Raw genomic sequence first — 20,502 nt, forward strand, 5'->3', positions numbered from 1 at the left:
GTTTCTCGCTCCTCATATGCGCTGTCCTCGGCAGTGTCCTTACCCTGGCGCGCTGTAGTTTGGTCACTTTACTGACGGGAAAAGAGGCGGGTACCAGCGCCCACTGGGCAAGCCCCGCCAGTGGAAGAGGGGAAGCGGACGGCTCCAGGAGCCGTGGTCACTAGCTCTCGGTCCCGGTGCGTGCCTGGTCGTGGGGGGTTCTGTTTTCGGATTCGGCACAAAATCGGTGAGGTTAGTTCAGGCTGTGCAGGAGCGGAAGTTAGTCTGTGGACGCGTTAGTAATTGGAGGCGAAGGGGGAGATTTTACAGTCTCTTGTAGTGATGTAGTTAGTTGTGAGCATTATGATCTCTGATGGAGAGCTTGTAACACAACGTGTTAAATACTTTTTGCAAGAGGGCTAAGCACATTTTTAAGAAGGGCGATAAATATGAACGTAGTTAAATCCACTACTATATTGGGCTTTTCGGTCACCGTTTTGCTCGTTGCTATCTTTTGTGGCAGGTGGTCGTTTCCATGTTTATACTGACACAAAGTTGAAGCTACTTTTTCAGTTTGATACGTCGTGGATGAAACAGGATTCTTTTTTTAAGCCTTTCTGAATTCAGCTATAGTTGCAAATACCTCTTTCATAACCTAACTTATAGTGGGAAGAAGCTAGATCACTACAGAAAGGAACTCAGCAAACAATGAAGTGAAAAACGTTTATTGATATATTCTCACCTCTACTCCCATTACCTTATTATAAACTGCCAAGATTGTCAAGGCAATAAATGTCATCTACTTGAAGTTTAAGAATTAGACTTCTACTTCATGTCTTTAATTCTTGTGTTTGAAATACATTGTTTTGACAGATAAATATTATTAGAGAAGTGGTCTTCTTCAGATAACACAATTGTTAAGAATAAAAAAATTAGAAGGAAGTTTCCTTTTGTTTTTAGTGCAGTCTGGTCAAGAGGAAAAATACATCAGCATGGATAATAAGCCATTGGAAAAACATGAGTCTTGGAAGTGAAACTGCAGAGTTTAAAATTGTCCTCAAGTTGCAATCACTTTGGCAAGCCGAACTCTTACAGATGAGAAATCTAATCTGATTGGTGTAATTGGTAGCTTTCTGTTTTTTTTCTGAATCCAGTTGGGTTTTGTTACTAGTCATAACTGAAAATTTAGATTCAGTCTGTCCCTAGTGAAAGTGATGGGGTTTATAGATTTGCGCTAAAGAAGAGAAGAGGCTGTTAGAGTTGTGCTATAGTGTAAAAGACTGCTTTCTAGAAAACAGTACAGAGCTGATGGTCCTAGTCTCTTCTGTCCACACCTGTTTGGAAATATATTGGTTTTCTCCAGAATATTTCCATTTATTTAAGAAGCATGTGTAGACAACATGGGTAGTGGAAGCAGGTTTGGTAACCCATTCTCATACTGGCATTTATCTCTTTGTTGCTCTGGTAAAAAAATTGCTCAGTTGCATGGTAAGATGGGTTGGAGAAATGATACAGGTTGAAAATGAGATTTTGAAATGCTTAGTAATTTGGATCAGATCCCCGATGTAGTTTGTTACACAGTCATGTAACTGGACTAGCAGAACTGGAAGGGAGAAGGGAAAAATGACAGTGGGATTCTTCCCCAAGATGTTGTGACATACGTTTGTAAGTTCAGACAGATTTTTCTGTGGTTCGATTTTGTGCATAGCTTATGATCTGCAAGGGATGAAAGACTTCCAGCTTTCTCAGAAAACTTAAACTCCCAACACTGTCTTTCATTTTGGAGAGAGAAGTTGATTTATTCTTAAACATTTGCTGGTTATAACAGTAGAAGATGCTACTCTTAGTGCATTTTACTATTTTTATAATGTACACTGTACATGCAGTTTGAAGGAGGGAGAGGTTTAGCTGTATCTCCAAAAGGCATTTGGCTGCACTTGGTCTCAGGAGAGAAACTGAAACCAAAACCCACTTAATGACAAAATAGATTAGACTTACTGAACGAAGTAACTGGATTGCCTCAGCTACAGTCTTGCTAACATAGCTAGAAGTGAGTGTTCACCAGGGAACTATTTCTTACTGTACTTATTGAACTTCAATTATTCGTGAGCTAATTGAAGCGATGCTTTGATAAAATGAAGTTTAAAATATTTTCTGACGAGTCACTAAGAGCTGAGTGTGCTCTGAAGCAGATTATGAAGACAATGACCTTAAACAGCTATTCTTTTTTTTTAATGTTATGATCACATGTCTTTGTTTCAATGCCTTACATGAGCAGATTGTACTGCTTGCTTTAAGACTTTCTTGTTAACCACTCGGTGGAATACTCATTCACCGTTTGCTGGGCGGGGAGATACTACAATCAAGAACTGATTTGCTAACAATTTGCACATTCCAGCCCATACCTTCCTGTTTCGTTACCTGTTCACAAATTCCAAATTCTGTGTACCATCTTCCAGCCATTCTCAAAATCTTACCACTTAGAACAGCAATCCAGAGATCAGTGTAATTCCACTGTTTTTTTTAAGATGATGCTCTTTTCAAAGTTAATCACTAATATGCAGCAGTGAAGTAAGGAATGGAGAAGCGTTTCATTGCACAGGCAACACTAAAGATATTTCCTTGCCTTGTGCATGGACATTTTGCTTTGCAGAAAAAAGAATACATCTGATTATGTCACTGCTGGTCAGGTTCCTTCTGTCACTAGCATTGTCTGTTGGTCAGGAGAGGTTCTCGCCTTTATCCAAACTACAGTAAGTTCATTTTCCAGGTGCATATTGCTGAGGTTAAAATGCTGGCAGTAACTCCAGAAGTCCAGTCTGTCTCATGTATTGTTGAGATTTTCCACTGGCTAACAGCAGAGAGGTGTTTTAGCAGTGAGTTGCATGTCAGGTGTTTGGTATTTGCTCATCTGTATGGTGGGGATTTTTGAGAGTTAATATTTATGTTCTGACAAGGTGAGATTTCAAACCAAAAAAAAATTAACCCAAATGTTTCTTCTGTACTGCTGTATGGTAGAGGAAGAAATCAAAGATCCATTTATTTGTGCCGTTGAATATATGAGATTTCCATTAATAGGCTTAATGTATTTGATTCTGATTGGATTAAAAATTATTTGTAAATATCTGTTATGAATTTGAAAGGGGCAGAGTGATTTATCCCAAGTCAATTTACCACATGTTACAGAACTAGAGTTTTACAGCACAGATGGTGTTGAATAATGTCTATTCATACATGTGTTTTACCTGTGTGAAGAAATGCAGGAATTAAATTGCAGTCAGAAACTGGTCCTGTGCCCTTATGACCTTAGAATTAAAGTGAAGTTTCCTGACAATTTCTGTTTATCTGAACTAGGGCTGCTGATGCTGCCACCTTACTCCAGCTCTAGTATCTAGCAGCAACCTCTAGAGCTTGCTTGTATAATTATTCCTTTAAGCTGATAAAATAAATGTATGAAGTATGGCTATGTATGCACTATTTTAATTTTATTTAATTTTATTTTACATACATTTATGTATATAAACTAGTGTGGATTATATTATGTGCTTTAAATGTAACTTCACTCACTGCATGAGGACTTTTTCCAGCATTGTGATGCCAGCAGTAAGCTGCTGAATATATTAAATGCTGTTCACTTTTCACACCAAGTTTAATACCTAAGATTTAAGAAATACACTTTTGGCATTCGAGTTTGTGCTTAGGTTACTAGATTTGGACTAGGTCTTTGTTTTTTGTAACCCCTAGCATCAGTGTATAGTAGCAGTTTGTGCTGGTTTGAGGCTAGTTGGAATATTTTAATGAGAGAAATTAGATCATTGGCTGTGAAAAGAAAATTATGATGATGTCTGTATTACTCATTGAATCTGCTGAGGGACATAAAAACAAGAAATGTAAACAAAAAGTCAGTCTCTGTGTGACTGCTGTTTCTTTCACAATCTCTGCCTGAACCTCTGTAACTCAAACTAATTATTCTTCTAACTTCTTCTTAACCTTTCACAGCTCGTCCTGCACATAAGGGGGATTGGAAAGAAGGAGGAAAGTTGGTTTGAAAGCCCTCTTGGGTTGTTCTGCTGTTCAGGAGGGAGTTTGTGTTTCTCTATTACTTTAAACTTGTATATTATTGTATATAGCTACAAATATCTGTAATATATATGTGTGTGCTAGTTTGAAGCTAGCTAGAATGTTTTGGTGAGAAGAACTAGATTACAGGCTGTGAAAGAGAAACAGTGGTGATGTCTGCTTCACTCATGGGCTTGCTGAGAGGTATAAGAGCAAGAATCCAAACATAGATAACTCTATCTGGGCTACATTTTTCTCTCTCTAACCTAACCTGATTAATCCACCTGCTTCCTAACCCCCTGGCCAACCCTCCATTCTTCCTTGGGCACAAGGCAACATCTGGGGTAAGATAGAGAGGGGTGGGAGAAGGTGGAAGGGCAGTTGGGAGCCCCTCCTGGGGACTGAGTTTTATGGGAGGGGTGTTGTGTTTCTGTATTGCCTTTTAACTTGCATATAGCTGTACATATTGTAAATATCTGCTTGTATGTTGTGCTAAACTGTAAATATAAAAGCTTCATTCAATTTCCAGAGCCGGCTGAATCTAGTCTGGGTGATTTCTAAAGTGTGGGGGGGCAGATAACACCCAAACCATCACATCATGCTTGTAAATTGTGCCATGCTGTAAAAACATCATTTAATTCCTTAACTTCAAGCCATCTGAGTTAGTCTGGTGAATTTGTGGGTGTGTTGGGGGGGTGAACTCCCAAACTGCTGCATCTTTATTTTGGCACCCTGCCACAGGGCTAAGTCAGTTTTATTTATTGCTAATTAGGTTTGGAAGTTAAGATGAAGCTGGTTTATGTTTTCAATTTTGTGGCTACTTTTTCTCTGGTAACTCCACCATTGATTTGTTGCAAAGCATTGTTCCTTAATTTTTGATCTGGTGTGGAGGAAGATTGAATTCATGTTTGTGAACGTTGGCGTCTATTGTCTTGAATGGATTTGGTTTAATATTACTGATAATATCACTTAACTCCACATTTACTTAAGTCAGGAAGTGTTGCAACTTCTTCTTGGTTTCTAATGAGAATTATCCAGCCAACTACTGAACTTATGTTATGGAGGGGTATATTAATTAAAGTGAGATGACATTTTTTCCAAAATTAATATTGTTTATTAATTTTGGTATTTAGGAGTCTTGACCCCACCACCACTAATTTTAATAATAATTGGTTCTTCGCACAATCATGGAAACGTTATACAAGATCTAGAAATAACTAGCAGAAATGTAAACATTAATTGAACTGGAAGAGAAGATTCTTGCAGTCAAGGTGCTTGAGGTCAATATACTGCTTGTGGTTAATTGAACTGCTGTTCACTAGATGGACTTGGAAGCTCCTGCTTATGGCAGAAGGCAGTCATGGATTACAAGAGACTCTGAGTATTTAATCAGAAAAATTATCTTCCAACTCATGGGGCTAGCTACAGTTTCAGACAGTACCCAGGTGCTTTCAGGGAATTCTGTTACTGTTTTGTCAGATGCAGAGGCTTCTGATTCTTCCCAAGCTTCACAGGGTGCTGGGAAAAGGAGGCAGACTAACTCTGGCCTGGTCCTGATTTCTCTGGATGATCTGTGTACCTCCAGGACTTACTGTCTTGGCAGGAGACTTTCAGGTGTAGGCAGGTTGTCTTGCAATGTGCAGCCTCAGCGTGGATGTCATGTTGGCTGTGCAGGCCTACTGCATGGGGACATTTATAGCCTGTTCCTGGTAAACTTGAGGCAGGCAGTTTCCAGGCAGTTCAGCAGAGCTAGCTTATAGCTTAGTATAATGCTGTAGAAGGCAATGGCAGAATCATTGCCAGAAACAGAGAGCAATGACAGCAGGCAACAGCCAGCAAGCAGGCATGAATACAACAGCAGAGCACATTGTGTTACGTGCTCGTTTCTTTTTATCAATACGGCCCAAGACTAATGAGCCTTTGGATACGGAGTAGCCAATCGGAATGGCAGCTAGCCAAGGCTGACTGTATTAAGTGAAGCCATAGGCTTGCTTTACCCAAATTTGGGAAGAACATAGACCTTGCATGAGGCAGGCAAAAGCTGAGCATGGGTACTTTGTTTACCACAGGATGTAAACAGGAGCAAAACAAGTCTGGGCAAGCCAGAGTCCTTAGACTTAGTGGCTCCAGGTTCTTTCTCCTCTTTCCCGCAGTTGCTTCTCCCCGTAGCAGAAGGAAAGAAAGCAGAAAAACATGCCTGGGCAAGCCGGGACATGTATAAGCCTATTTGGGCATATTTAGGCCTACCACAACAACTTCCAGAGCCCTATAGAGAGTTTTATACATGCAATACAGTTGTACCCTTACTGTGTATAATTCTGCTCCTGATTTTTCTAGTCTTAGCTTTATATGTGAGACATCATCATCTCTCTTCTGTGAACAGGCAGTTTGGAAGAGCTAGGAGAAGGAATTCACTAGCTACTCAAACCTCTGAGAGAAAGATAACCAGAGGACTTGGCCGAAGTCCCAGAGGAGATATGGAGCCACTTTCTCAAAACACTATCTCTGTGGGGGGAGGCCAAGGGGTGTCAGCCATTTCCACCACAGCACAGACACCTCCTCCTTCAGATTCTGGGACAACTGCCAAAGTCTTGGTTGTTGACAGTAACATGGCAGGCAGCCAAAGACCAGGTCCAGCTGTTACTCAAGTCTCTGCTGTTGTTTCTAACCCAATACACAGTTCAAATCCCCAGGTAGCAGCTCAGACCCTCGAAGATTCAGACCCGCTTGAGGGGACATCCAGGTCTTTTATGGCTCTAGCAAAAACAGGTGAAAACTAAATCTTTGGCAAGGAGCAGTTTGAAACAGGATTTAGGATAGGGTACCTCTGCCACAGAGGAAGAAGAGAAATACAGCTTAAGAGACATACCCAACTTACTCAGGCCTCAATATAGTGATGAAAAGAGTTATATGAAAATGGCTGCCAAGAAGGAGGATGACTCTGAGGAGTTTGAGAATGTTCTTAAGAGAATTGTATATCTAGGCCAAGGAACAACAGAGAAGAGGAGCAGGATGATATCCAGAGTTCACATGATCCCCTGAGAGAGGTTGGGGAAATTAGAAAGGAATATTCAAGGGAAGCAGGAGAGCCAATCCTGAGCTGGTTAGGGAGATTCCATGCTATGGGTGCAAATGCCCTACAGGTAGGAGACAAGTCTGCAGAGCAGCTAGGGCCACTTACATGAGAGAGTGGAATGGAGAATTACGTTGCTTCTCCCCACAGCAGAAGAGGGGGAGAACAGAAAAACATGTCTGGGCGAGCCAGGGCATGGATATGCCTATCAGGCCTACCATGACACCAATTTGGTGAGAACATGAACAAGTGGTGTTCAACCTATTTCAGTTCTTTTGAAAAGAGGGAACTGCAGAGTGGCAGAAACAGAAGCATCAGTGCCCAAAAAGTAGCTGTCATTTCTTCTGCTCCCCAGAGTAATTGCAGTTATTGCAGTAATTGCAATTTCTCCCACTACAACACTAATCATCATGTACACCCCACATGCCATTTCAGCATTAGGGGAGGCCCTTCCTCTAGCCAGGCGGAGGAAAGGGATAGTGGAGAAAACCAAATATATTGGAATGTATTCATTAGGTGGCCTGGCAGTTCAAAAGTTCAGAAATACAGGACTTTAGTTGACACAGGTGCTCAATGTACTTTATAGCCATCCAATTGCAAAGGGACAGAACCTATAGCTACATCTGGAATCACTGATGGATCTCAAGAGTTAACTAAGTTGCAGGCTGAAATAAGTCTTAACTGGTAAAGACTGGAAGAAGCATACTATTGCAGCTGGTCCTGATGCGCCTTGCTTTCTGGGAATTGACTTTTTAAATTGAGGGTGGTAAATTGAAGTTGTCTATTAGACCCGAACTTTCAGATGAATCTGTAGTTGTGAGACATCATGCATAAAGGATCTGAAACTGCCAATTGCTACTCAAACTGTGCACCACAGGCTGTACAGAACTAACCGTTCTGTACAACAGCTAACTTTGTTGCCCATTCATCATCTGATTCGGCAACTGAAAAGTCAGGATGTCATCAGAAAAGCTCATTCACCTTTCAGCAGTCCGATTTCGTCCATGTGCACACCTAACGGAGACTGGCATCTCATGGTAGACTTCTGTGCCTTCAACGAGGTGATTCCACCTATGAGCGCAGCTGTACCAGACAGGCCAAATGGTATGCTACTACAGATATTGCTATGCTTTCTTCTCTGTTCCCATAGCAAAGGAATGCAGGCCTCAGTTTGCTTTCACCTGGAGAGGAATCCAGTACCAGTTCAACCATTTACCTCAGGGGTGGAAACACAGTTCAACAGTCTGTCACTTAGTGAGTCACAACACGTTGGAGAAAAATAAAGCACCAGAACATATACAGTTCATCGTCAGCATCACTGTGGGGGGCTAAACCGCTGAGGAAGTCTTCGAGAAAGGTAACAAAATCATTGACATTCTGTTGCAAGCAGGTTTTGCCATTAACAGAGACAAGGTCAAAGGACCTGCCAGAGAGATTCAGTTTCTGGGAGTGCAGTGGCAGAATGGTCACTGTCACATCCCACAGGATGTGATAAACAAGGTCTCCAACAGGGCAATTCCTGCAAATAAGGACACTCTTTCTTTCTTGGTTGCAGTGGGATTTTGGAGACTACACATTCCTGGATTCAGTCAAATTGTTAAACCTCTGCATAATGTGACTCACAAGAGAACAATTTCACGTGTGGACCTTTGATCAGATAAAGTGAGCCTTTGATCAGATAAAGCAAGAAGTAGTCAATGCAGTGGACTTGGGACCTGTTTGGACTGGTCTGGACATTAAAAATGTTCTGTATACAGCTGCGAGTGACAATGGTCCGACTTGGAGTCTGTCAGAGAGCTTCACATGAGACATGCGATCATCCAGTTGGTGTCTGGGGTCGTAGCTACAGAGGTACAGAGGCAAATTCACCCCAACAGAGAAAGAAATACCAGCAGCCTATGAAGGAGCGAAAGCAGCTTCTGAAGTGATTGGAACAGAGTCACAATTGCTTTTAGCTCCCAGATTGCCAGTTCTAAACAGGATGTTCAGAGGCAAAGGTTCATCACAGCATCATGCCACAGATACAGCCTGCTCTGAGTGGATGGCTTTGATAACCCAGTGGGCATGAATGAGTAATTTTGATCATCCTGGTATGGTGGAAGTGATCACCACCTGGCCAGAAGGCACAGACTGTACAAAATCCCCAGAGGAGAGAGTAACTCATGCTGAGGAAGATCCTCCTGATCTCTCTGATCAGGAAAAGAACTATGCTTTGTTCATAAATGGTTCCAGTCATCTTCTTGGTAATAAGAAGAGAAGGAAATCATCAGTCTGGAATCCTACCAGGAGAGTTACTGAAGCGAGAGATGGAGAAGGTGAATCCACTCAATTCACTGAGGTAAAAGCTGCCCAACTTGCTCTTGATGTGGCAGAACGTGAAAATTTGCCTATCCTTTACCTCTACACCAACTCACGGATGGAAGCCAATGCTCTGTGGTGGTGGCTAAAAGACTGATAAAAGACTGATTGGCAGAGGAAAGGGCAGCCTCTTTGGTGTGCTGATATATGGCAGTACATTGATGCACAACTGGAGAAAATTCCAGTTAAGGTGTGTCATGTAGACACATGCCTAAAAGCTACTGAGGAACATCAACACAACCATCAGGCAGATCATGCTGCCATAATTTCTCAAGTTAATACAAACTCTGATCTTGACCTTGATTGGAAACACCAAGGTGAACTGTTCTTAGCTCGGTGGGCCTGTGATTCATCTGGACATCAAGGCAGAGATGCAACCTACCAATGGGATGTGATAGGTCAGTTGACTCATCCATGGACACTCTGTGGCATTTGTGCTGTTATTAAGCAGGCTAAGCAAATCAAGCCCTTATGGTATGGTGAGAGATGGTCAAAGTACAAGTATGGCAAAGCCTGGCAGATTGACTGCATCACTTCACCTCGATCTCGTTCTGGCAAGCAGTATGTGCTAATGATAGTAGAGACCAGCACTGGATAGCTGGAGATCTATCCACTTCCACGTGCCACTGCACATAACACTGTTCTTGGTTTGAAAAGAGAAATCTTGTGGAGACATGGAACTCCAGAGAGAATCAACTCAGACAATGGAACTCTTTTCAAGAACAATCTTGTAAAAGGCTGGGCCAAAGAGCATGGTATTGAATGGATCTGCCACATACCCTACTATGCACCAGCTTCAGGAGAGACTGAATGGTACAGTGGTTTGCTGAAAAACACCCTAAAGGCCATGGGGAGTGGAACTCTGAAAAACTGGGACAGACATTTAGCACAAGCAACCTGACTGGTAAATAGTAGGGGTTCTGTAAAGAGAGCAGGACCTGCACAATCAGATTTGGTACAAACAGTGGATGGTGATAAGGTTCCTGTTGTATTTGAAAAGAATTTGTTAGGAAAAAACTGCTCGGGTATTATCTCCTTAGGGCACCTGAGGGGTGGCTTCTTCTTAAGGTCCTGGTCATACATACTGGGTAATGCAAGAGAATGGTTAAGTCCAGTGTATTCCACAGAGAAATCTAACTTAAGCTGTGAGAGCTTAAAATTCAGAGTGTATAATACAAGCTGTCAGGAGTTTATGTTTTAGGTACAGCATGTATTCTCTACAAGAGAATACAGTACATGAGCATGAACCCAGTGTCACCTGGGAGTCCCTGTTCTCGTCTCATTTGTGAAGAGACAAACTGTTTCCTGCTTTCTGAGCTTTCGATTCACCTAAGTCCAAGATAGCCAGAACAAAGTGTGAACTGATAAAAATACAAATTTGTACTATTCATTATTGTAAATACTGTTTAGATTATACAAATAATTGCCAGCAAACCACTGGGTAATATAGAGGGATGGATTGTGCTGGTTTGAGGCCAATTGGAATATTTTAATGAGAGAAATTAGATCATTGGCTGTGAAAAGAAAATAATAGTGATGTCTGTATTACCCATTGGATCTGCTGAGGAACATAAAACCAACAAATGTAAACAAAAAGTCAGTCTCTGTGTGGCTGCTGTCTGCTTCACTATCTCTGCCTGAACCTGCATAACTCAAATTAATCATTCTTCTTCTAACCTCTTACTGACCTCTCACAGCTCACCCTGCACATAAGGGGGATCCTGAGATAAGGGAGGGGGAGTGGAAAGAAGGAGGAAGGAGGGAAGTTGGTTTGAAAGCCCTCTTGGGTTGTTCTGCTGTTCAGGAGGGAGTTTGTGTTTCTCTTGTATATTATTTTATATAGCTGTAAATATTTGTATATATTGTATGTTTATGCTTGTAAATTGTGCCATGCTGTAAATAAATCACTGTTGGGAATGGTAGGACTTCTAGTGCTGTACAGCTGCTTGATCTTGACACACTGGAACATAAGCCATGGGTTCAGAATGTATAAGTGGAAAAGTACTGAGTTAAGTAAAATAGAGGGTCGAAATAACCTTAGAGGATGTTACAACAGATTAAACAATGTAAAGCATGAACTTGCATTTTGTGTTAATCCTTGCTTATCTTGTTGCTATGGTCTGTCTTGATGTCTGCACTGAGGTCTGTCTTAATGACCAATTAGAATTTGGCATGATCTTTAACTTGTATGTTAAGGTATATAGCTTATGTTAAGGTATAAGTGCTGAAAGTACAATAAACGGAACACAGCTTGCATCAAGCTGCTCCCCATCTCTCATCACGGCAAATCACTTCATTCCTTAACTTCTACCCATCTGAGTTACTCTGGTGAATTTGGCAGCAGGGGTGAACTCCCAAACTGCCACTCAGTTTCTTATATTTTTATAAAGATTTGAGTGTGATAGGAAGACAGTATAACCAATGTTCAGAGTATAGTATGATACTGTGCTGAACTCTGTATTTAATAGTTTTTTAATAGTAACATTGAGGTTTCTCTTAAAAGTTATTAGCATGACAATATCTAAAAGTAAGTATGAAACAGCTTTATTTATTGTTACTTTATTTAACTTAGTGTTTTCTGACTCGCTATTGTTGAAGAGCACAAACTAATGCTGTTCTTTGTGGTTTATTTCAGCTTTGTCCAAAGTTCTTGCATACCAACTCTACCAGTCACACCTGGCCTTTCAGTGCGATTGCAGAGCTTATAGGTATGTGGATCAACAGTTTGCCTGCATACATGACTGTCATACTTTTTTCCTGTTACAAAACTTTTTTCCTTCAGTCATGGGAAGGAGTTGATCTTGTTACCATTCAGAAGCTTAGAACATTTTTTTGGTACAGTCAGATGGACTTTTTTCTTTCTTAATGGTGTACATACTTCCTGACGTCGCTTGCAGGAGCCTTGCAGGATTTGCCAGGTTTCTCAGCAAACTTATTAAGGATTGTCCAATGTAGAAGGCTCTTGGACCACATGAATTTCTTCTCTTCTAGTCTACCAAATTCATGCATACTGCTTTTTGCTGTTCCTGGGCACATTCCAAAGATGTGCATATTACTTGCCTTCTGTGCAGACACAGCTGACTACAGACAAGTTAGCACAGACAGGACAGTAACTGCAAGAATGTGGGTTCTTAACACAAACAATGCTCAAAATGTGAACAGCACCAATAGTCTTCTTCTATTCCTTCTTTCTGGGTAACCAGATTTAAAGTTCATTAGTGGCACATATATATACTGTCACTCTTACCACTCATGTTTACCCATGTTTCTGGGTGTTTTTTCAAGTCCTGGGAATCTTTCCAGTATGTGTGTCCTGGGCTTTTTACTACACTCTGGCTTAGATCTCAGATCTCAACAGTTGCTGGTTTCTTCCAACTTCTCAGCTTGTCCAGCTTGAAGTTAGCTAGCAGAACAAATGTCTACCAGCACACTGGAAAACGTTAGAAGTAGGATTTAGTAAAAACGTGCAACATAATGGCACAGGGTTCAACCATACAAGCATACTGACCATCAGCCTGCTTGCACACAATCAGCCTGTGTCATTCCCTGTCCCCTCCTATTATACCATTCTTCTTCCATCCACTTTGACCTTTCCCTTTTCTTTGATGTTTCATCAAAATGTTGAGCAGTAGTTTTTGCACCCAACCACAATACTACTCAAATAATCTAATTTTCTTCTTTTGGGTTACGAGATTTCTGGCTGAACCATCTTCAGGGTTATACTTAAGTGATTCCCTTTAATGGTTCATTTATCAGTATCCTAAGACTTCTGTTCTTTATTATTCTCGGTTATATTTCTTTGTTATATTCTGTTAGCTAGCTCTTGTGTATCAGACTTACTAACTCCATCTGTTTGTCTCGCTTTGATTTTTGAATAATGATTAACTGGATATCTTCAGAATTGCATGTTTCCCAAGTTCAGGAATAATAAGCAGACTTTCTTTAACTAGTTCCTCAAAATTGAGGTGTGATTTGGAAAGATTGAATAAGCTTATCTGGCAGTTTGCCAAAGGAAATAACTCTTGTCATACATTGCTTTTCTAACCTAACAAGAGCAAATAGGAATTATTCAGGTAGGTAAGGCCAGAGCTGTCACCAAGGAGGAAGCAAGAACCACACGCCTTTGGGAGGGGCTAGCTGTTTTGATAGTAACAGTATGTTAGTGTCATTTCAGCTACTTAAGCATCCCATGCCATACCTGGCTGTGCTGTGCAAGGCATGCAGGCTTGCTTTCTTCCTTTGCCTTTGTTTTATCATGTGTTGTTTTAACAAGACTTAAAGATCACAGTAGCAACACAGTGTTTGTAAAGGTTTCATGTTAGTCATGTTGATTTAAATGTTTTATAATCTGTCTTTCACATTCTGTGTAAGGCTATACCACCTGCCAAATATTGCATGTTCTAAATAGAAATACATTTTAGAAGCTTGCATATTTGCTTTATGCAAGTTTAATTAAAAGTTAATTATTTGTATACAAACATTTGCCTTTTAAGGTCTAGTTCCTTCTGTCAGCTTTTCAGTAGCTATATTGCTGGCTTCTGCCATTAGTTCTCAGTCAGATTAAATTTAGGTGAACTAATGGTGATATTTAGAAGAGTGTAAATTGGGCATCTAGAGAGATCTGGAGAGCTAAAATAGCTTTACTGCAATGAATGTTTGGAAAGCCATGGTTTCTGTTTCATTTGCAGTAGCTATGCTGCAAGCTCTTTAAAATCCTGTGAATTGAAAGTTTTGTCTAAAGCATTTTGTACTTCCCTTCTGTGAAAAGTCCTATATTCTTAGACTGGAACAATTTGCACTGGCAAAGTATATATTTGTGACATGTGGTTCTCTTAATATGGGAAGTAATGTGATGTGATAGAGAAGCAGCAACAATTTTTTTTTCACCTAAATCTACTGCACCTATGAACTCAAAATTCTAAATTTCACAAACCTGTGTGAAATGTGGAGTCATGCTTCCGGTTTTTGCTTGAGGTTTTTTTGTCTCTCAGATTTGATCATCTGAAGGTATGATAGTATTTCAAATCTAATTTTGCAATTAAAATGACTGCAAGCAGGTAAGATGTTGTTGCAATTGTCCTTGTCTGCGTTGCAGACTGTAGCCCAGCTTCCTGAAAGCCAGTCAGAAGAGAGATTTGCATGACTGGGGGAAAGTACAGATTGAAGCAGCTGTTTGAGCGCCGACAAGTGAAAGTAAAAACTTGTCTTGGTTCCATTTTTTGTTCTCACATTTACACCTCTCATCTCTAGCTTAATTTTTGCCTGCATATTGCTATCATTTCTAATATATGTGAAATCATGTGTTGTCTTCAGACAGTGTTTGTTTGGTTTGATGCCACTGTTTCATTGTAATGTTTTGGTTTAGTGCTGTCATCTGTAAAGACAGTGCTTTAGGAGACCTGTGTTTTAGGTCTAAAAACTGTGGCTTTTTGTGCAAAAATTGAGTTATATTCGGTGGCTTCACTGAGAAATTTGTGTCAGTGCCAGCACAAAATTTTTGCCACTGTATTGCATACCTAAGCGGAGCTCAAAAAATGGCTGCAATTTTAGAGCTCCATTATTTTAACATGTGACTCTTCAGGGTCACAGACCTTTGATTAGGGAACTAAGTTACGTTGCTGTAGTCACCAAATAAATAAATAGATGTGCAAATATAGCACCATAATAAAGTTAGGGACAGCTCTTCTACATAGCTGTTTGGAAGCGTTACAAGGCTGACATTTGGCAGGCTGATTATATATGTATTACTGATAAGGATTTGTTGGATACTATATAGGGATTTAAGTAACTTTGGAAAAGTTACTGACATCTTCGCTGGAATTAAACACTTTAAAATATGTTCACATTTAAACTATTCAATTTTTGCTTTTCAGTATCCCATCTTTCTTTGTTTGCTTTCTCTTCAGATAATGCTTATGATCCAGATGTGAGTGCTAAACAGATATGGATAGACAAAACAATGATAAACGACAATATATGCTTAACATTCACTGATAATGGAAATGGTATGAACTCGGAGAAGCTACACAAAATGCTAAGGTAGATAATCTCTTTTGCATTTTTTTTTCCTTGTGAAACAATTACAGCTTCTAGTTCTGTAATTGCTTAACTTACTCTGTTTTCTCATATGTAATCAACTAACTTTGTTTATAAACTTAGTATTTGAATGCTTTAGTTTTTAATTTAGAAAGCAAGAGAAAAGGGAAGATTCAGTTCAAACCCATTGGAGTGCTGAAAGTAGCATGGTCTGTGGAAAACTGAAGGGAATGATACTCCTGTTGTTTGTCTGTTTAAATATTCTATAGAGTTCATCTTTTTATCATTAAATATTGCATAGAGTTTGAGCTGGACTTTCTGCAGCTTTTCTAGTTAGCAAAGAAATTGCTGTTCAATTACTTTTTTAGTGTGAAAGACTGCTGTGTCTGCTGGTAAATTTCTGGGTTTAGATGTGAGCAGTTATTTTTCTGTTAAATACCATAACTAGTTGATTGCTTGATAAATTATTTTTAGCAATAATAATATTCAGTGTTGCTGATACAGTTACTTGTTTTGCTTTAAATATCCTATATAATCATTAATAGAAAAATCTGTATCTCACACATTTTCAAGGAAGGGGAGAGAAAAACCCCCAAATTCTTAAAGCTTCTCTTAGTATTTGTTTTGAAGCCATGGAATAACTGCTAGACTCATGTAAGAATGCCTACATACTTAAAAATGAAAATGCATTTCCCTAAATTCTTGCAGAGTGGTTTTTATCAATGTTGTATAAGTAACTTTCAGGATTTGCTTAATGTATTTTGTTTAATTGTACTGTATTCTCTGGTCTGTAAAACAAGTAACTCACTGTGTTTGAGTCCAATTTAAATCTTGGTGTGAATCTTGTGTTTGGTGTTTGGTTTTTTTTTTTTAATAGATTTTTTTTTACACTCTTCTAATGTTCTCATGTTTCAGCTTCGGCTTCAGTGAGAAGTCGGTGATGAATGGCCGCGTTCCAGTGGGACTGTATGGAAATGGGTTTAAGTCGGGGTCCATGCGCCTGGGAAAAGATGCAATAGTTTTCACCAAGAATGGGGAGACCATGAGTGTGGGCCTCTTATCTCAGACCTTCCTTGAAGCCACAAAAGCAGAGCATGTCATGGTTCCTATAGTGACATTCAACAACCAACATATCCTTTCAGCAATTTCTGAATGGAAAGTTGTGGGTACATGCAAAATTCTGGGGGAAACCTCCTTGTCCGATCTTATGGATACTCTAACTTGTAAGATGCAAGGAAGTCTGTAATTTGTTTAAACCTTAAATTTGTAGGAACTCTGAGATGTGGAATGAGAACCTGTGAAGGGAGTTGCAGAAATTCCTTCATCCAAAATTTCTCCTTAACACAATGCTTACGACAGGTCAGTGATGCAGCAGAATTCAAAAACAGCCTGAAGGCCATCTTAACATATTCTTTGTTTTCTACTGAGGAAAAATTACTGGCAGAGCTAGATGCTATAATAGGGAAAAAAGGTACAAGAATTATCATTTGGAATCTTAGAAGGTAAGATGAAGTTCTGTCTCTTATATCTCTCATGTGGTTTGTTACCTATCAGTGTATGCAAGTGTAAACAGTTGGATTTTTTTGTGGTATAATGCCAAAAGACTGTGGACAGTTAGCTGTAACCAAGAAACTAAACCCAAACTCATGTGATTGAAGTGCTGTAATGTTGCACAAGAACTGTTGCTAATATCTCAAGTAAAACAGCAGAAGGAAGGAGAATGTAAAAGGCTTCATGTTTTTCTTTAAGGTAATGCTGCTTTTGCCAAGAGGAATATTGAAATACAGAAAACTGAGATCTGTTATTGCATTCATAATCTCATGTGTTTGAAAAAATGCAAACAATTTTTTATGTACAAGCAAGTGTTGCTGGCTTTTAAAGTTTGGAGTCTGCAGTAGCCTTCTAGAGAGATCTAGATCTTTCTAAACTTCTTAACTGTTTATCATAAAATAAATAGAAATTGAAGTAAATAAAGACAGTTCTTTGTATTTATCTTATTTTTCTGCTTGCCTTTGTGGGATTGTTTCAGCAGTATAGATTTCCAGGCTTGCTTAGCTTTGGCTTGCTTGTTGCATTTTTTTTAGCAGTTTTAAACCTGTTGCAGCTGTGGCAATTGGGTATCATCACTTCCCACCTTCTTTCCCTTTTCCTCATACCTTTACTGCTGCTTTATTAGCATGGAAGCTGGCTGGTGGTTTGTCCATAAAAGCTTTATCATGCCCTTAACTGTGATGGAACAAATTTTTTCTAAAGACATTGTCTTGTACTATGTTCTTAAGTGTTTCGATAACTGTGCTAGGAAGGTATCAATAGCAGTCCCATGGATTTGGCAAAAAAATAACTTCTATTTCAATTTCTTTATTGTTGTTTATAAGAAAAAGAGAGTGTATGCATGTGTAGGAGAATCACGCCTAGATGAGAGTTGATTAGAGAAGGTTCTTGGGGTCAGTATACCGCTTGCAGTTAATTATACTGCTTATCCATTAGACAGACTCAGGAAGCACTGCTTATGGCAGAACGCAACTAGTGAATTACAAGAGGCTTTAAGTATTTACTGATGAAATATTAGTCTCCCAGCTCATGGGGCTAGATACAGCTTCAAACAGTACCCCAAAGACTTTCAAGGAATTCTGTTACTGTCTTGTCAGCTGCTGAGACTTCTGATTCTTCCCAGAGTGCTGAGGAACAGAGACAGACAATCTCTAGCCTTATCCTGGCTTCTCTGGATGATCTGTTTGTCTCTAGGACTCCTCGTCTTGGCAGGTGTAGGAAGGATGTCTTGCAATGTGCAGTCTCAGCACAATGTCATGCTGGCTATGCAAGCTGATCACGTGGAGGCATTTAGAGCCTGTACCTGGTGAACTTGAGGTAATGGAATTTCCAGGCAGTTCAGAATGCACTGAGGCAGTGAGCAATGGCAGCGGGCAGCAGCAGGCATGAATACAATGGCAAAGGCAGAGTTGTTACCTGCTCATGTGTTTTTATCAATACAAACCGAGATTAAGGGAACATAGATTAGCCAATCAGAATGGCACTTTGCCAAGCTTGACCGTATGAGGTGATGCCAAGGCTTTTGTTTTCATTTCCTGCAGTTGCTTCCCCCAGCACAGAAGGAGGGGGAGCAGTGGAACGTGTCTGGGCAAGCCAGAGTCCTTGGACTCAGTGGCTCCAGGTTCTTTGTCTTCTTTCCCATGATTGCTTCTCTCCATAGCAGGAGGGAGAGTAGAAAAAACATGTCTGGGCAAGCTAGGACATGTATAAGCCTATTTTGGCCTATCCAGACCTACCACAGCAGAAGTTACAGGGGAAAAAAAAATTGGAATGGAATCCATGCTATTGCTAATGTGTTGTAATTAAGTCTGTTTAAAAACCAAACCAGAGATGTTCCACTGAAGAATTTTTAAAAATTTGTGTCAGCTATGATGTATCTCAATATTTTGCAAAGGTTCTGCCAGAATATACTGCAGTATACACATCTGCAGTTAAACATTGTGTGAACATTTGGTGAGTGGCTCAGTAAGAAATTGTACTTACTGAGTGGGAAAGCTGTGGTGGGTGCCTTTTTTGCAGTGTTAAAAATCTCAGGAAGACGATTTGTAGAGGTCTGAAGTTTTGTTCTTACAAAGAACAGGTGCCTCTATCCAGAATTTAAAGCTGATAGTGACTACTTTTATTTTAAAAGTGTGACCTGTTTGGAGTTAGCTTGGAATTCATGAACATCTCACTTTGTGTCACTTCTCTTGGTTATCAGAGAGGAACTGATCAACTTTTACGTGAATTTTGGCAAATTTGGGAGGAAAACCAGCATGGCTTAGAGGAATTCCCTTTCTCTTGCATCTTCATGGTACATCCTGAGTCCACCAATGCATATTTATCTTGTGTTGGCTTTTGTTCCCCATAATGAGTATATTTTTTAAAACATTTCTTACCTAGAGATAAGAATGATAAAACGGAATTTGACTTTGAGAAGGATAAATACGACATCAGAATTCCAGAAGACTTAGATGAAACAGGCAAAAGAGGATATAAAAAACAAGAGAGGCTGGACCAGGTTGTTCCAGAAAGTGACTACTCACTGCGAGTATGTTTAACTTTTTTTTTTAATTGTCTGGTTTTGGAAGCTGTTTCTGTTTCAATATAATGTACTGTACTAGAGAAGTGATGATTGGAGTGGGAAGGGCAAATGTCAGAATGTAACTATTTGAATGTTAATTTTGAAAATTGAAGATAGAATGTATTTGTGAACTTGGAAGAAAATACTGTGTTTTACAGCACCTTTTGTTTGACAAAGTCTCACTTCTAGCTTTCAAAAAGAGGTAAAGGAATGGGGAAGCAGCTCCATTGTTTTAAAACATGGATGCCAAGAGGGACAAGGCTTTTCTGTGGGCTACCTGACGTGCCCAGAGTCTCCATGATTGATACATGATGTATAAGATTTGTAGCATTCATAAAAGCTTCTGTCTGTAAGAAAGTCCATCTATAACTACTAGGTGTTCTGGCACTTTTTGTGGATAGCATGCCAGTTGAACTAAAGCCTTCAGTTGTTCTAAGAGTCTCTGAAGTCCTATGCCCACTTCAATTATTAGAAGTTGCAAATATAACAATGAATGAAACACACATTAAAATGCATAGATCTATACACTTATATGAAGATGACATAGCTATTATCAAGCTATGATAATATGTAGTCATTTGGAACAAAATTAGCACACTTGATTTTGTTTGTTATTTTAAAGGTCATGGTAATTTTTTTTAAGCTCTCAATAGGGGATAAAAAGAAACTCAAGTATTTGAGAACTCTTTTAATGGTATATTGCAGCCTCAGACACCTGATAAACTTGTCATATTCATAAAAATTATCCTTCTATTTATATTTAATTTGTGGTATATGTATGCTTATTTTGCACACCTGCATTTCCTGTTTTTCTGGATTCAAGTTAAAAACAAGCAACAGCCAAAAAACCAACCCAAACAAACAACAGAAAAAACCCAAACCA

The 20,502-nt window shown here is 39.6% G+C and overlaps 1 protein-coding gene across 1 annotated transcript in view; it reads left to right on the forward strand.

The window, feature by feature from the left end:
• The window catches only part of MORC3 (MORC family CW-type zinc finger 3), a 36,752-nt gene that overhangs the window by 593 nt on the left and 15,657 nt on the right, over positions 1 to 20,502 (forward strand). Inside the window, exons 2-6 of the mRNA XM_064152499.1 lie at positions 12,105 to 12,177; positions 15,376 to 15,508; positions 16,421 to 16,633; positions 16,858 to 17,007; positions 19,439 to 19,586. Of these exons, the coding sequence (XP_064008569.1) occupies positions 12,105 to 12,177; positions 15,376 to 15,508; positions 16,421 to 16,633; positions 16,858 to 17,007; positions 19,439 to 19,586 (717 nt within the window). The remainder of the gene's footprint in view (positions 1 to 12,104; positions 12,178 to 15,375; positions 15,509 to 16,420; positions 16,634 to 16,857; positions 17,008 to 19,438; positions 19,587 to 20,502) is intronic.

Source organism: Pogoniulus pusillus, chromosome 12 (assembly GCF_015220805.1).
Source record: "Pogoniulus pusillus isolate bPogPus1 chromosome 12, bPogPus1.pri, whole genome shotgun sequence".
Lineage (NCBI taxonomy): Eukaryota > Metazoa > Chordata > Aves > Piciformes > Lybiidae > Pogoniulus > Pogoniulus pusillus.